The sequence below is a fragment of the Pollachius pollachius genome (assembly GCF_949987615.1).
Source record: "Pollachius pollachius genome assembly, chromosome: 8".
NCBI lineage: Eukaryota > Metazoa > Chordata > Actinopteri > Gadiformes > Gadidae > Pollachius > Pollachius pollachius.
Window position 1 is genome coordinate 6,537,434 of NC_136941.1, and position 17,120 is coordinate 6,554,553.

Genomic DNA, 17,120 nt, shown 5'->3' on the forward strand with positions numbered 1-17,120 from the left:
TGGCCAGAGACCCCTACTGCACCTGGGACGGCCACGCCTGCAGCCCCTACATGCCCCGCAGGTATGGCCCCACCCCATCAAATGTGGCCCAAACCATTGATAACGCCACTGAACAGTTTAAACCATATACTTTGGGTCAAAACGTGGACCAAACCAACACTAGCGCCATTGAACAGTTTAAACCATTAACCATAGGCCTCGAGTCAAGTATGGACCAAACCATCGCCAACGCCACTGAACAGTTTAAACCATTAACCATAGGCCTTGTGTCAAAAGTGGACCAAACTATCGCCAGCGCCGCTGCACAGTTTAAACCATGAACCATAGGCCACGTGTCAAAACCTGGACCAAACCATTGCCTACGCCATTCCACAGTTTAAACCATGAACCATAGGCCTTGTGTCAAACTTTGGACCAAACCATTGCTATGGCCACTTTAAAGTTTAAACCATCCTCGTCTCCCCCTCTCCTTTTATCATTCCCTGTTTACCTCTCACTTTTGGTATTCCGTCCATAACGACATTGGCATCCAGCGAAAGCTGTGATTTCCAAAGTCAAGCTCATCCAAGCGGCTATGTTTGAAAATGTTATACGCTGGGGAAAACGCTTGAAAAGATGTGCGCTTACTCGAGCGTTTCCACATTTAGCCAGTGTAGTGGACATGACCAGTGATCCAAACAGTCCGATCAGCATCCTGCGAACGCGTGCGACCTTCGCTTGGGAGACCTACTGCTTTTATTTGCCCCAGAGCCTGGGTAATAACAACCAGGCCCGGGCCTAATCCAGTATCCTCAATTCTGAGTTATTAAACGCTATTTAGTCAATTGGGATACTTCAGATAGAGATCTTGAAGTCATGAAACCGCTATTTGGCCGAGAGAAAGTAGGCTCAGTTGATTTTAATCAAATCAGTTTTCTTTCCTACCTTCGCAGAGGGACTGATAGCATTACATTTCCCGGATTAGCTGATTCGCCGATTAGCTGTCAACGTAAACGGACATTGAATCTTTCAACATTTTGTTTGCATTCCAAGTTTCAAGCAATACATTACTCACGCTCAATAACACACACACACGCACACATGCACAATTACATAGACACAGACACACACACACAGACCCACACACAAAGCTCCAGAATAGATGTTCCCGTCATTTAGCCTCCTCTCTCCCCTCTGACCTCTTCAGGAGGAACGCTCGTCATCTGGGCCAGGAAGAAGACCTGGTCAGAAAGTGTGACAGCAAGGAAGGTAAGCTAACCACGCTAACCATGCTAACCACGCCAACCAGCCTCGGCATGCAGTACGCTTCTTCTTCATATCAGGCAGGGAGACGAGCTAGCGTGTTAGCCATGCTAACCTCGCTAGGCATACAGTAGAGCCCTACCCCATAGGGGGCATCGTGTGTCACTATGGGTGATTGTTGCGGTCTCATATTCTATTATATTTGTATCTATTATCAGACGTAAGGGCTTACCAACCAGGGAATGTGTGTGCATGTATGTGCGTTGTGATAGCATGTGAGAATGCAGCAGACTCAATACATCAATCAGCGACTTCATTAAGAGACAGTGGACGTTTTAAACGGTTTTAAAACGAGTCCCCTGGTCTCCCTATGACCGCAGGTCGGCAAGTGGAGGCGGAGCAACGGGCGATGATGGTTGCCGAGGGCAACAGCACCTACCTGGAGTGTCTGCCGCGGTCCAGGCACGCTGCGGTCACATGGTACAAGCAGGCAGGAGAGAACAGCCCCGAACTGCACAAGGTACGCGCACATACACTCGCACGCAAACAGACACACACCCACGTACACGCACACATACACGCACGCACGCACACACACACACACACACACACACACACACACATATACGCACACACACACACACACAACGAACACACACACGCGCACACACACGCACACACACGCACAAACTAGCTCAATATATGAAGCCCCTTGAGACCGGAGACGTGACTCCTCCCCCTCCCTCCCCAGGTGGTGTCAGGTGACCAGCTGGTGCTGTTTGAGCGGGGCGTCCTGATTCGCCGCGCCGAGCTGTCCCACGGCGGCGTCTACCACTGCCAGCTGGAGGAGCACGGCTTCCACTGGACGGCCGTCACCTTCCGCCTGTCCGTCTGGAGCTCCTCGGCCAATCACGTCGTCACTTCCTGGTCCGAGGCCACCAATCAGCACACGGCGGCGGGGGTGGGGGCGGGGCCAAGAAACTGGTACCAGGACGTGATGCCGCTGATCCACCCCGGCAACCTGGGCCAGCACTGCCGGGCCCTCGGATACCGGCCCCCGCGCAACCACCGTCACCATGGCGACCTGAAGAAGAGCCAGAGGCAGAAGCACGGAGCGGAAGAAGGAGGAAGGGGCGGTGTGGGAGGAGGAGGAGGAGGAGGGAGAGGGCGCGTGGGAGGAGCAGGAGGAAGAGGAGGAGGGAGGAAGAGCAGGAGCAAGCCGCAGCTCCGGGCCCCGAGGAGCGCCTGAATGTTGTGGAGAGGCGAGAGGAAGCCATGGAAACTCACTGAGACACACACACACACACACACACTGAGACATGAACACATATACGCACACACACACACACACTGAGATGTGAACACACACACACACACACACACACACACACTGAGACATGAACACACTGAGACACACACACACACACACACACACACACTGAGACATGAACACACTGAGACACACACACACACACACACACACACTGAGACATGAACACACTGAGACACACACACACACACACACACTGAGACATGAACACACTGAGACACACACACACACACACACACTGAGACATGAACACACTGAGACACACACACACACACACACTGAGACATGAACACACTGAGACATGACCACACTGAGACATGAACACACGCACACACACACACACACTGAGACATGAACACCCACATACACATTGAGACATGAACACACAAACACACACACTGAGACATGAACAAACACACACACTGAGATATGAACACCCACATACACACTGAGACATGAACACACACACACACACACTGAGACATGAACAAACACACACACTGAGACATGAACACACACACACATACACACTCATGCCCACATGCCGCAAATCACTCACACAAACACACACACAAACACACACACACACACACACACACACAGTCTAGTCACATACGCTTTCGAAACACACACACATACACACACAATGTCTACTCAAACATGCGTTCTAACGGATACAAACACACGCACGCTGTCTACTTACTTATTTTCTACTCACACACACACAAACACATACACATCCATGTGCATGCACGCACACACACACACAAACACAAACACACACACAAAGGATAAAGGACAGTAGAGAAGTGTACTGAGTTACGCAGATTGTGTATATATGCACACACTAACACATACATTCAAACTGAAATACACACATATGCATATGCTCGCACACTCACAATATGTATAAACGTGCTCACATGACAAAAGTACACTCACACACACACACATGCACGCACACACATCGCGGAGACCAACTCTCCTGGACTTAGCTCCACCGTACAGCTCTCTCCAGAGACGAATGGGACAGACGGACAGACCCTGTCTCTCCTGTCCTGAAGACTTGTGAATAAAGAGTGACGGACGTACAGACTGAACCTGAGGACGTTGAGCATGGACACGGGCCGAGTGCTTGGACGCTGGGGTGGAACTCTGAGAGGACTGTGGGGGGGGGGGGGGGTTGTTGTTTGTAAAATGCTTAAAACAAAGAAACAAAAGGACTTCTGATTCACCGAGGAGGAGTTGCCGTGCGTGGGATGTGTGCATACGGTTTTGTAGAGTTGATGAGACAGTGGTGGTGGTGGTGGTGGTGGTGGTGGTGAAGGAGGGTGGGGTGTCTGCATCACAATTGAAAACAGCACTTTGCTTTTCGTGAGTTTCTCCTCAAATCATCCTCCTCCTCCTTCTTCTTCTCTTCCTTCTCCTTCCGCCTCCTTCTCCTTCTTCTTCTTCTTCTTCTCCTTCTTCTTCTTCTTTTTCTACTCCTCTTCTTCCTCCTCCTTCTCCCTCTTCCTCTTCTTCTTGAACAATGCCCCTTTGCACCACAGCAGCACCATGACCACAGCCAGGGCGGGCTGCAGAAGAAAGGCCCCTCACTGTACAGAGAGGAACCCCCTGCTGACCACCCTCCGATGCCTACTGTGTGAAAATCCGAGGAGAATTGGAACGGAGGCCACGGAATGATGTCGTAGACAAAACACGCCACGGCACCAGTGAGATGAAAGCCAGAGCCACTGACACGGTTCATGAACGGTCACATTTGGAAACGGTTTGGTTCACACGTGTGTTAAGGTTGGCTCGGGTTCGGGTTCTCCAACCCGGGCCAGGGCACGAAAAGCGACGTCCTTTTAAGGGGGTTCACACAGGCCCATGCTCAGAAGAAAGTTTGACAATAACCCCTACCCCCAACCTCCCCACTCGCCCATACAAACCTCCCCAAACCGGAGGTCATCAGACAATGGAAACAGGCCGGTCGACTGAAAGAATGAGTGGCTGATTTAAGGACCACAGTGGTTTGTGTGTCATGGCCAAACGTGAGCGGGCGGAGCAACCGCTAATGGGTTTATGAGATGGAAAGCAGGAACTCTTACCAGGGGACGGAAACACAAACCATATGGGTTCATATATATATATTTATATTTATCCTCCTGTCTGATGTTACTGTTTATAATATATAGGGTACACTGTATGTGGTTTACCCTCCTCCCAATTTGTCACCACAATACTTGGCCCAATGGTTGCTTGTTAATAATGAATTAGTATTCAATGTATTATTATTATTATTTGATGGCATATGGAGGCATTGCCTTGGAGTGTCATACCAGTGGGTGTGACGTACAGGTTTGGTTTGGTCCAAAATGTAATTATTGGTAAGTCCTGGGAAAAAAGTACATTTTCAGCATTCGGCTGCTATTGGATTCCATTAGGACCCCCATTGTATCTATTAAGCAACATGAACCAAACCAATCAGCAACTTATACATGATGTTTTATGTTTCTCTTGAACTGTATGTGTAATTCTGTGTTTTTAATGTTGTTCATGTGTTAAAGAAAGGCACGTGCATCAAGAGCAACTAGCAGTAAAAAGTCTTTGCGTCAGTGCTTATGAAGCAATTAAACTATTTAAAGAACTATTTGGACTATTGTGAACATCCGATTGGTACTCTGTGTGGAGGTAGCCCAATGAAAGTGTTTGCAGGAGCAGACCATTATGTATATTGAAGAAATAAGGTGTGATTATTTAAGTCAATAAATAACATGCATTCAATCATTGTTAATGAGTAGATAAGAAATATTTAAAAGAAGACCAATTTTTGCACCATGGAATCGGTGAGCAATGTCCAACATGAGCTAGTTTCTTAAATAAGTTATAACTCTGAATAATAGTTCAGCGTTCTTCCGTTCTCGACCAAAGGAGCATAATCGTGTTTTTTCCACTGGCACTGCCACGAGACCACCACAGTGCAAGAAGATCTAAGATGTTTTATTATTAATCATGAGAAGAATATTAAGTTATCTGCTCCTGCAAAGGATGAATACATATTTACTACACTGATTCGACAATAAAGTTCACAATATTTATAACGACCCGACTGCATCAAGTTATTTTCCAGCATTCGACAACTTCAACTCCCAGTTCTCAACTTCAAACGCACAACCCATCGTGACTCATTTGTCTCAAATTAATCATTTGGTTTTTTTAACTTTTGGAACAGAATGCAGAACTTTAGAGAGAATAATTCACTGGCAAAAAAAATCATTTAGCTCTACAGAACAAACATAGGCGGATTTAATATCAGCGAGATTGTTGGCAGTTTGTACTGAAACTGAGCGAACACTGCCATAATAAAAACCCAATCACATGACCACGAAGACATAAACACAATCACAAACACATCATTACCGATAGTTTGGTTGGGAAACAACTGATCATGCCGCAATAAGCGAGTTAAAATAGCTCTCGTTGACTTGCGACACATGTGCAGAGGCAATGTTGGTTTTTCCAACAAAAATCCTTAAATATTGAAGTAACTTAATTTCTAAATGTTAAATCAACACCACTTCTTCCACTGTTTACCTTCTCCCTGGACTGTGTTTGTGTTTAATCTGGAGTGTATATGGAGTGAAACCACTTGTTTCATGACCAAGTGTGTGCTCAGTTTGTTTAGGAACGTCTCCAATATCCAGTAAGTCTCTGTTTGCTAGTGTGTATGTGTGTCAGTCATGTATTTTGATTTAGCATGTTTGTGTGTCTATGTGTGTGTGAATTTTGAATTTGTGTCCCTTGTGTTTGTGTGTGTGTTTAATGTGTGTGTGTCCGTCTGTGTGTGTATGTGTGTGTTTTATGTATGTGTGTGTGTGGGGGTGTTTCTGTGCGTGCAAGCGAGTATGTGAGCTGTTTGACTCTGTGCATGGGTGTATGTTTGGGGTGTGTTTAACATGAGGGGGCCCTTGAGTAGACAGACAGGTGGAGAAGCAATTTGTCAAGCACACAGCTGAACAACTTCTTACTGCGGGGCCCTGCCAACAACCCTGGGGCCCTCGGGAGAAAGTTTAAATGGAGCCAGCCCCTCAGACCACTTGAAAAAAGACAACCAAAGGGTGTTGCTCTGTGTGTGTTGACAGAATGTGTGTGTTTGTGTTTGTTTATGTTTAAATTAGACTGTTTACTGAGTGTGTGTATGTGTGTGTGTGTGTGTGTGTGCGTGTGTGTGTGTGCGTGTGTGTGTGTGCGTGTGTGTGTGTGTGTGTGTGTGTGTGTGTGTGTGTGTGCGTGCGTGTTTGTGTATGAGTTAGTTTCTTGACAGCATTTGCTTGTGTGTGTTTTTGGACAGCATGTGTGTGTCGTGTGTTTTTCTGTGTGTTTATGTGTGAGTTAGTGTGTTAACATCATGTGTACATGTGTGTGTTTCGGTGTGTTTGTGGAGGGACAGAGGGCAGGAGAGGGGGACAGAGTGAGAGGGTGTCCTTCAGTTTGGTGGTTGAATGAGTGCCTGAGTGGGAATGCTTTCTGATGATAACCCTGTCATGAACGTGTGCTTGTGGAAATGTGTGTTTGTGTATGCGTGTGGGGATGCACTCGTGAGAGGGCATACTCCCAGAGCCCTGAGAGTGCTGAGGGTGTGTGTGTGGAAGGGTGTGTGTTTGTGTGTGGAAGGGTGTGTGTGTGTGTGTGGAAGGGTGTGTGTGTGTGTGGAAGGGTGTGTGTGTGGAAGGGTGTGTGTGTGTGTGTGGAAGGGTGTGTGTGTGTGTGTGTGGAAGGGTGTGTGTGTGTGTGGAAGGGTGTGTGTGTGTGTAGAAGGGTGTGTGTGTGTGTGTGTGTGGAAGGGTGTGTGTGGGTGTGTGTGGGAGTGTGTTTGTGTGTGTGTGTGTGTGTGTGTGTGTGTGTCTGGGTGTGTGGGTGAACATGTCTGCATACGCATGTCTTTGTCTTGGTCTACATGCATAATCAACTAGTTCACCACAATCAGTACATTAAAAAGGTACTTTTTTAACATTGTGCGCTTTTTATGTATTTTCCTTTTTTTAACATGAAGCTTTCATTCTGGATCCAAAATGTCTTCTCCAGCAGTAGAACCAACTGTCAGCAGATATCATTCCTGTCCCTCATCCCGGAGGACATAATCGGAAATATGTATAAAGGTTTACTTCCTCTCCAGGGTGCGTGTGTTTTGTTTTGTTAATTGGCAATCAGTCATTGGTGCTGTTTCTCTCCTGTTCACACGCACACACGCACACACACACACACACACACACACACACACACACACACACACACACACACACAAACTTTCTTTTTCTCATTTTCACTCTCATCCCCTCCCCTCCCCCCCACTCTCTCCTTCACCGCTAATTGCCAATCAGTCACAGGTGCTCTCATCCTCTTTCTGCTTCAGACACACACACGCACGCACGCACGCACACACACACACACACACACACACACACACACACACACACACACACACACACACACACACAGGGTCCACTATGGGCTTACTTGAGAAGATAGAATCAACCCCTGTAACTCGCTATAGAGATGAGCAGTTCCTAAAGGTAGGCTTAAGTTACTAGTCAATTAAATCAGAACGAATAGTTAATTTCTGATGACAATCTTCTCCTCACATTTTCCCGCCACTTGAGGCCCACAACTTGCTCCTCCACCTCTAAGTCCCAGACGCCAGGAGCAATAGCAGCTACCTCATCCGTTCCAGACCGTCAACCGCCCGAGCACATGAGGCATCTGGTCACCAAGTATTTCCGACGGCAACGCTTATAGCTTTCCAGTTCGTTCAGATGTGGCTCTGGGACGCGATCCAAAAGAGTTCCAGTCCCATCGCTGCATCTCGACTCATCTCCGACTGCACAGAGCCAAGAACGCAAACCGCAACCCTCCCAGCGATAGTCCCGGTCACCATCACATTAAATCAAGTTTTAAACATTTAAAGATATAACTAGTACAACTACAAATATGTCTTTTTTTTTATAGAGAAGTATTTTTGCAGTGCCTAAAGTGGTTGTTATATTTAAATAATCGTCGCCAAAATGTTTTGGGGTTTCTTTTGGGCGAGTATATGGCCATGATTCACTCCTCATAACTCTGATGGTCTGGACCTGGCAGGCCGAGGCTGTTATACCCGACTCATTACTCAATGAACGAGGACATTTATGACATTGGTTTTGATCGTTAACCCCTGGATGTGTTATTTAGTCAGTTCCAGGGTTTTGAGGTCGAGAACACATGTCCTCTGGTCGAAGGGCTTCCTGTCTCAGTCCCACATCACAGACATGCAGACGCCCGCCAGGCTGATGGGATTACAAATCAGATTAACGACTTCACATCAGATAGGCCATCTTTATACCATTACATCTTTATATAGCAGGGTTGTAACGTAAAGTGCGTTTTAATGTTGAAGATAGATCGCAACTAGTTTAAAACCCAGTCCAACGCAAATTAGGGTCCATGACCGGGAGAACATGGATATTTCATCTGCTGAAATGTATTTTGGCTAAAATATTAAATTCGCCTGTTATCATAGTAGTATCATAATGAATAAGTTTAGCATCGGCACAGAGCAGATGAGTGAATGATTTGTTGTAGCTTCAAAGTAAAATTAAAATAGATCGAACATAAATAGACCCCTTCCACTTAATGGTATTGACCGTTCAGTATCAAAGAAAGACACCTCATAACTAAAATATAAAAGGGATTAAATTTGTCTAGACAACCAAATATATATTAATTTTTTTATTTAAAAATAGTCAGTGTGGTCTTTGGGTCCCTCTGTAGGAATAACGGGAATAACACCTGAGGAATATGAATCAGGATCTTATTGCGTACGATAAATACAATATATTTAATGCTGTTGCAATCTCTTAATCTAATTATATGAACAATATATACATATATTTTTAAATGAAACAATTTTACAGTCAGTGTGCTGCAACGAATTATTTGATGCTGTTATTTACAGAATCTGGAAATCTAGAGGTGGATAAATAACAATTTAAACAGAATAAGAATAATCCTGATGTTTGTTAGAATTGGAAATATTGGTCAAGTGGAAATAATTGTGTGTGTGTACTTTTATTTTATTTTTTGCAAGGCGGAACTAGTAGATCGTGGAAGATGCAACGCGGAACGACTTTCCGGAAGGACTTATTTGTTGCCTACAATTTTTGGTATTGAAACTGCACTGGTGAGTGTGCTTTCTTTATTAAATCAGCTAATATGGCACTCGTGCATCAAATAATAACTGGATAACTACACGATAAGCTCTACATTCCTATACTTACGCTGCACATAACATGTGATTTATAAAGTATATAAATTGCGAGCGACACATAGCTAGCTCTTTTTGCGTTAGCATAAATTAACTGCATCGCGTTAACCACACTGGGCACCTGTGATAGCAGCTTAGCAAGTGGCTAATGACAGCTCATGTCAACTTTTTTGAAAGGTGTCTCACGTATCGATGTTATTTGTTTTTGTCTTCTGGGTTAAGCTTTTATTGATTTTTACAGCTGTCCTCTTCAGAGAAGCTAGATACAATGCTTTACCAGAAGGTTGTTTATGCTGCTAGCTGCTAACACAACAGCCAAGGCTATTCAGAGCAGACAGCCTGACGTCATGTTTCTACTGCTACAATAGTGACCAGGCAGAGATCACTACACTAACCCAAACTGTCACTGTCCAAAAGATGATCGAGCCCAATCGATGATTCGTTGATGAGGCCAAACGCTTTACCACCGTTAACATATTAAATGAAGAAATTCGTCGCTTATTCTGTTCCTTGTTTCCGATCATGAGACCTGTCTGTTGAAGTGTCAGAACTTCCTCTTTACGTTTCTGTTTTTTATCAACATTTCTAAAATGTCTATAGGGATTGGATAGTATGTATATACATTCTGTAGTATATGACAAAATATCTATTTTTTACAAAATATTTTATTGTACAGTGTAACATATTTATTGTAACATATTTATGTTTATCAGACAGTTTTATCTTACCTCCTTACTAGGTGGAGGGATGAGTTTATTCCCTGCGATTGGCACAGAGCTGCCAGATGCTGCCAATGGGGTGGCCGCACCTGTCTCCACGCAAACATTCAATGATAATGGCCCCCACAGCCACACCCAGGCTCCCCTGAGGTACGGAGGGGGTAGAGTACCTCATCCTGGTCACAGAGTGGAGGAGGAAGAGGAAGGGTCTCTCGGAGAGAATCACCTCCACTCTGAGACGGACCAACGTTCAAGAACCCACAGTACGGACTCCAAAAAGCATGTGAAGTCGTCGCACAAGTCACGTGCTTCCAAAGCCTCCCTCGCCGCCGCCACGCACACAACAGATGCAGGACGACACACACAGTCTTCGAAGGCCCGGCACACCCCTGAGCCCCCTGGTGCAGCTCTGCGGTGGGCCCCAGTCAGTGCAGAAGAGACGCAGTCCCTGGGAGATGACGGGGAGATGGAGAAACAAGATGGGGAGGAGGATGAGAAGGAGAGACAGTGGGTGGGTCAGCACGCAGAACCTGGTGAAGAACTGGGGGTGAGTAGCATCTTCGTTTATGATGAAAGTCTTTATAGATGTTAGTAGCTGTATTATTTGCCATCCCTATCCCTGAGAACTTGAGGGACTAGAATACACTCCAAGAATGAATGTATCTTCTGTGTGCATGGGTCTTTGATATAGGCAAGCAAACCTATCTACTTGGTTACCCCATAACATCCTTATTATGGGAGAAAGCCAGTCCACTGCCATTCAGAATCAGATACTTTCAAATGTATAAATATAAAACCTATGATGGATTCATCCTGAAGCTAATTCCCAGGGCAACAATGAAGAGTTGTAATATGAGGCAGCTGGTCGTGTCTTTCTAATCTCTCTCTCGCTCCCTCTCTCGCTCCCTCTCCCTCTCTCTCTCTCCCTCTCCTTCTCCGTCTCTTTCTCTCTCCCTCTCCCTCTCTCTCCCTCTCCCTCTCTCTCTCTCCGTCTCCGTCTCTCTCTCTCTCTCTCTCTCCGTCTCCGTCTCTCTCTCTGTCTCTCTCTCTCTCTCTGTCTCTCTCTCTCTCCCACTCCCTCTCCCTCTCTCTCCGTCTCTCTCTGTCTCTGTCTCTCTCTTTCTCTCTCTCTCCGTCTCTGTCTCCGTCTCTCTCTCTCTCTCTCTCTCTCTGTCTCTCTCTCTCTCTGTCTCTCTCTGTCTCTCTCTCTCTCTGTCTCTCTCTCTCTCTCTCCGTCTCCGTCTCTCTCTCTGTCTCTCTCTCTCTCTCTCTCTCTCTCTCTCTCTGTCTCTCTCTCTCTCTCTCTCTCCCTCTCCCTCTCCCTCTCCCTCTCTCTCTCTCTCTCTCTCTCTCTGTCTCTCTCTCTCTCTCAGTCCTCGCGGCGCTACTCCTCCTCGGCCCCGGGGACCAGCTCCTGCGGCTCCTCCTCCCTCCGGCCGCCGCTGCCCCCCCCGGAGGAGAGCCCCTGCCCGCCCCACGTCATGGCCCAGGTGCGTGTGCGCAACGTGCCCGAGCGGGAGCGCATCGTGCGGGGCATGCAGGACAGCAAGAGTCTGGACGAGATCAGCCAGGCTTGTGGAGGTAGGGACGTACACGTGGTGGGGGCGTTGTTCCCAAAGGGCGAAAACCTGGGAGCTGTGGATAGCATAGCATGTCTAGAATTGTTTTGCCGGCCCAAATGGTGACATCGCTCTGCCACCTGGCTTGTAGCAGGTGTTCATTTTGGACCCTGTCGACGTATATTTGATGTTTGGTTATCCGAAACGCATAGGTTCTCGGCATGGGTGACTCCAGCGCGAATCGAACCCCTACGATGTGGCAGTGCATGCATTCTCTGAGCTTGACATACCGTGCAACTACCGTTCGAAAAAAACTGGTGTCAAACCGAGAAGAAGCAGATAATACATCTGTTGTGTCACCGTTTAGGTTTAGAACTGCCTCAATAAAAGCTGCAGTTGTGGTTTACTCTGGTCTCCATTTAGTTAAATATTGGATCCAAATTATAACATTTGGCTATTTGATCCAACCTGCCTCCGGCCACATTGAAAGCTGCCCATATGAAACCAATGATGCGGATGTTTTTGTATTGGTTCTCATAATTCGTGTTAGGTGAGTGTATTGCAGGGCACGTGATTCTCTGAGGTTTGAAGGGGTTTGGGGGTGTCATGCAGGGGGTCTGGGCTCCCGGGGCGGCAGCCGGGGGGGCCAGTCTGAGGGCCGCAGGGCCACCATCTCCTCAGCCTTGGAGCTGGAGGGCACGGTCAGCCATGACGGAGACCTGACCCACTTCATCACCAAGAACCTGGAGCAGAAGATCAAGCTGAGCTCCAAGCCCAGCCTGGACTGTAGCGACTGTGAGTCAATAAGACATGCATTGCCTTATTGAGCAAAATCATTTCATTTGTGTGGCTCTTTTGTGAATGAATGCGTTTTCTACCCAAATTCTGAATGGGCTGAAGCATTAGGATGTGTACAACCATGTCAGATAAATAGGTTGAAATGGCATGCCTGTCTGTTGCTTATACTTATCCCAAAAGCGGTTGTGTACATCGTAGGCTGTGATCGACTATGAGCACTGAAAACTAGTATTGTTTTCTGTTTCCAGGTATTTCTCTCCCACACTTTAACTCTCTTTTCTGTGCTTGTGAGAATGAAGGTCATTTGTGCCAGAGAGAGAGCGAGAGACTGAGAAAGAACGTGTGAGCCCTTCTGATTGGCTGGCTAAGCCTCTGACATCACGTCAAACCTTCTCTGTTCAGCCGACTGCTCGGGTCCCATCCTCCGAAGCCGCGGGTCGGCACGGAGACCGGCGGACATCCCGCCCATCGACCCTGCCGTCCTATTGGACCTCGAGAGACACACCCAGGAAGTGGCTCACAGTGTGGAGCTGATGATGCGTGGCCTCAACGGGGCCATCCAGAATGTAAGACACACACGCACGCACACACACACACCTGACACACACACACACACACACACACCTGACAAACACACACGCACACCTGACACACACCAACACACACCTGACCCACACCTGACACACACACACCTGACACACACACACACACACCTGACACACACTAACACACAGACACACACACCTGACACACACACACACACCAAACACACACCTGACACAAAAACACACACCTGACACACACACACACACACACTTGACACACACACACACACACACACACTTGTCTCTGAGACCTGGGTGCCTCCGCTCTCCCCCCAGATGACTGCGCTCAGCGTGGGCTACATCCAGACCTACAGGGACTCGGTGGACAGCCTGGGAGAGTCTGTGGACATGAGCATCAAGGTACTGTTAGCCTGCTAGCCTGGAGAATGACCTGCCTGTTAGCCTGCTTTGTATCCTAGTGTGCCTTTTATACTGGATGCTAGCTTGATTGCTAAGGGTAGTTGTCTGCCTGCTTGCTGGCCTGGCTGCTAGCCGGCCTTTTAGCCCCCTTGTTAGCTTGCCTGTTAGTCTGAGTGCTAGTCTGCCTATTAGCGTTCCTGTTAGCCTGCCTGCTAGCCTACTTGTTACAGTGCAGTGGCAGACAAGAACGACCATCATAGGGTAAAAATAGAAATAATAAGCACACTCAAACCTAATAACCACACTTATCCTTTAAAAACACATTTCACTAACTGACTCATAAGCGCTATTTTTAATCAAAAGAAAGGTGCTCGGGGGAATCAATTTATTGTTCCTGAACTTCAAGTAGTTCCCTATGGAAACTTGAACACACTTTGTAGCTTCTCCAATTCTGAATGCATACCTTAATTGCTCTCTGCCTTGGATAAGTGTGCGAATAAATGTTCTTACAAGTCTGACACTTCGATGGACAGAGCACTTTGGATGGTTTAACTCTTTGGGATGTTTTTCCTTCCTTTCTGTTGAATTGTATAATTGATTCACCAATATTGATCATCAATCCTTGATAAATGTTGGCATCAACCCAATGTAAACCACCGACATGATTACCTGTAGTCCTCTGTGTGGCCTCAGCAGCATTATATGCAGCAGCAGCAGTAAATAACCATTTGACATTGAGGCGTTTGTTTAAATGCCTCTGGTATCCTTTCCCTCCCTCACCCTCTCTCAACCTCTCTCGACCTCTCACACCCTCTCTTACCCTCTCTCGACCTCTCACATCCTCTCTCACCCTCTCTTACCCTCTCTCACCCTCTCTCGACCTCTCACACCCTCTTTTACCCTCTCTCGACCTCTCACACCCTCTCTCACTCTCTCTTGACCTCTCACACCCTCTCTTACCCTCTCTCGACCTCTCACACCCTCTCTCACCCTCTTACCCTCTCTCACCCTCTCTCTAAATATCATCCTCTCTCACGTCTCTCGACCTCTCTCACCCTCTCTCACTCTCTCTTGACCTCTCACACCCTCTCTTACCCTCTCTTACCCTCTCTCACTCTCTCTAAATATCACCCTCTCTCACCCTCTCCCCTCTTCCTCCCTTAGGGAATGTACACCTTGATGGCGCGTTGTGAGGAGCTGGATCGCTCCATGAAGCCCATACACACCCTGGCCACTCAGATACACGACATCAAGCGCACCCTGGACGCGCTGGAGGCCATCTGCAAGTAACCCCGCCCACCCCACCAAAGTCATCCAAAAGCCAGCTGCTAAGATCTATAAATCGAGCTCACCCGGAGCGTGCTAGAGAAAAGAACAGTACAAAGCGGGAATCTCACAGGCAAACAAAAAAGGACATTAGTATACATTTATGACTGACCCTGCCCGCCTCTGCGACACCTGATATACTAACAAAACAAGCACGCCTCAGTGGCTCCCGTCGTGATCTGGGATGCTTTGGGACTCACAGAATCCCTATTGCCAGGATCAGCACGGGATTGAATGCTAATCCCGTACTCCGGCAGACCACACGGCCACCGCAGACGGGAACTTTTAACCTGGACGATCTGTCGTCGTCATGGAAACCTAGAAATCGCCACTTGATTTGTCATTGAACCTGTCTGACCACTGTTTCTAGGCTAGAGCTGTACGTTCCACACATACACACACACACACACACACACACACACACACACACACACACACTCACACACACACACACACACTCAAACATACGCATGTATTAAAAACATACACAAGTATATAACACATAAGCACAGACATACAGAAACACACCGTCCAGCCCACATAGTTCAGATTGCACTAACCTCGGCTCTCCTGAAGGGGGCAGGTTTTCCCTGTCTTTCTCCCGACCAGACGTTGACAGACTCCAGAAGTCAGAGGCACGATTTGCACTGCAGCAGAAGGGTTTTTATTTGAATGACGATAGCCACCGCTATGGAAAACGTCACATCCATTTTATGCCTTTATTATTTTCACACAGGGGATTGTTTGTATGGTATTAATGCTTTGTTAGGACTGCAGGATCTATGGTCACACACTCCGTCTCATTCATGACCGGGAACCGGCCCTAAAAACCAACAAATTCAACAAATTCTCCACTGGTAGCATTGGTTGAATGGAGATGGTTGGTCGATTTTTCGTTTTAATAGCATTTTAGCTGATGGTCTTTGAGTGAGTAATGGGTCACTTACAGCCTAGCATCTGCCACCTGCCAGGATTTAAAGATCTGATTCAGTTGAATTGGAGTCAGTCCCGTAGTGAAGTCCACACCTGTACACACATCTGTGTGTCTGATGCTACACGACCTTAGCGTCGTGATAGTTTCATGTCGTGATGGGCTCATAACCGTCGTCTTGGATAGAACCACTGCTTTACTCTGCTTTTCCAAAAGATGCAAAATTCACGAACCATTAATGTTAAGATGAGTCCTCTAATTTCTTAAACAAACTCCTGATGTGTTATTCGTTATTTATTCTTCACCTCTGACATTTTATATTGTTCATATTTATATGAAATAGAAGAAAATAAGGAGTATGATAATATATATTTTTCTTCGTTAAACCCCCAAACATCCACGCAGTACATTTGAATGCTTCACAGGTCGATATACTTTTTCTTTGCATCTTTATTTCATTTTGTAATGGTATACACCAACTATGTGTCCAGTCACAGGGAATATCGTATCGTTCACAGAAATATATTGATCATCTTGACTCGCCAAAGTCTTGCCAGAGTCCTGGTGGATCTAAAAGGCAACACCTGCCTCAAAGTTGTGGTCGTTCGGCCATCTTGTTATTCATGGTGTGGCAGACCCCCCATTTCAAATGATAAGAGACTGCGTCCCTTTTGTCAATGCACTGGCAGAGAGCTTGGAATGAGAACCTGGTAGTCCTGGTGGTCCTGGCTCTCTATTACCCCTGGTCCGTACCTAACACTGTTTACAGAAGGCCATTGACACGCACACACATCGCGGTGATGTCATCGTTTGAAGTGTCATCGCTAAAATGCAAAAAAAAAAAAAACGACAACCTGTTTTATGCAAAGCAAAACGGATGATTTGCGACTTGCAATGATTCAGAAATGTTATCTAAACCTTTTTCTACCATAAAGTCATACAGAACAGAGAAGGGCACTTTTTCT

The 17,120-nt window shown here is 46.7% G+C and overlaps 2 protein-coding genes across 4 annotated transcripts in view; both read left to right on the forward strand.

Moving 5' to 3' along the window:
• sema3h (sema domain, immunoglobulin domain (Ig), short basic domain, secreted, (semaphorin) 3H) overlaps positions 1-5,658 on the forward strand; it is a 46,304-nt gene extending 40,646 nt beyond the window's left edge. For both annotated transcript variants that reach the window (XM_079740941.1, XM_079740942.1), the window contains exons 15-18: positions 1-61; positions 1,187-1,248; positions 1,623-1,762; positions 1,994-5,658. The exon at positions 1-61 is cut by the window's left edge. In XM_079740941.1, the coding sequence (XP_079597067.1) occupies positions 1-61; positions 1,187-1,248; positions 1,623-1,762; positions 1,994-2,491 (761 nt within the window). In that variant the 3' untranslated portion in view covers positions 2,492-5,658. The remainder of the gene's footprint in view (positions 62-1,186; positions 1,249-1,622; positions 1,763-1,993) is intronic.
• A 4,077-nt stretch (positions 5,659-9,735) lies between these two features.
• On the forward strand, positions 9,736-15,706 carry borcs6 (BLOC-1 related complex subunit 6). Of its 2 annotated transcripts, XM_079742239.1 has the most exons (7): positions 9,736-9,773; positions 10,597-11,123; positions 11,950-12,157; positions 12,748-12,930; positions 13,336-13,499; positions 13,815-13,898; positions 15,063-15,706. In XM_079742239.1, the coding sequence occupies exons 2-7, from the start codon at positions 10,605-10,607 to the stop codon at positions 15,186-15,188; spliced, it is 1,284 nt and encodes a 427-aa protein (XP_079598365.1). In that variant the 5' UTR covers positions 9,736-9,773; positions 10,597-10,604; the 3' UTR covers positions 15,189-15,706. The 2 variants fall into 2 exon arrangements, with proteins under 2 accessions (XP_079598365.1, XP_079598366.1); XM_079742240.1 differs by lacking the exon at positions 12,748-12,930.
• Positions 15,707-17,120: the final 1,414 nt, after the last annotated feature.

Coding starts and splice junctions, on each gene's coding strand:
- borcs6 (XM_079742239.1), top strand. CDS start 10,605: ATGAGTTTATTCCCTGCGATTGGCACAGAGCTGCCAGATGCTGCCAAT. Junction 12,931..13,335: donor CAGCCTGGACTGTAGCGACT/GTGAGTCAATAA, acceptor TTCTCTGTTCAG/CCGACTGCTCGGGTCCCATC. Junction 13,899..15,062: donor CTGTGGACATGAGCATCAAG/GTACTGTTAGCC, acceptor TTCCTCCCTTAG/GGAATGTACACCTTGATGGC.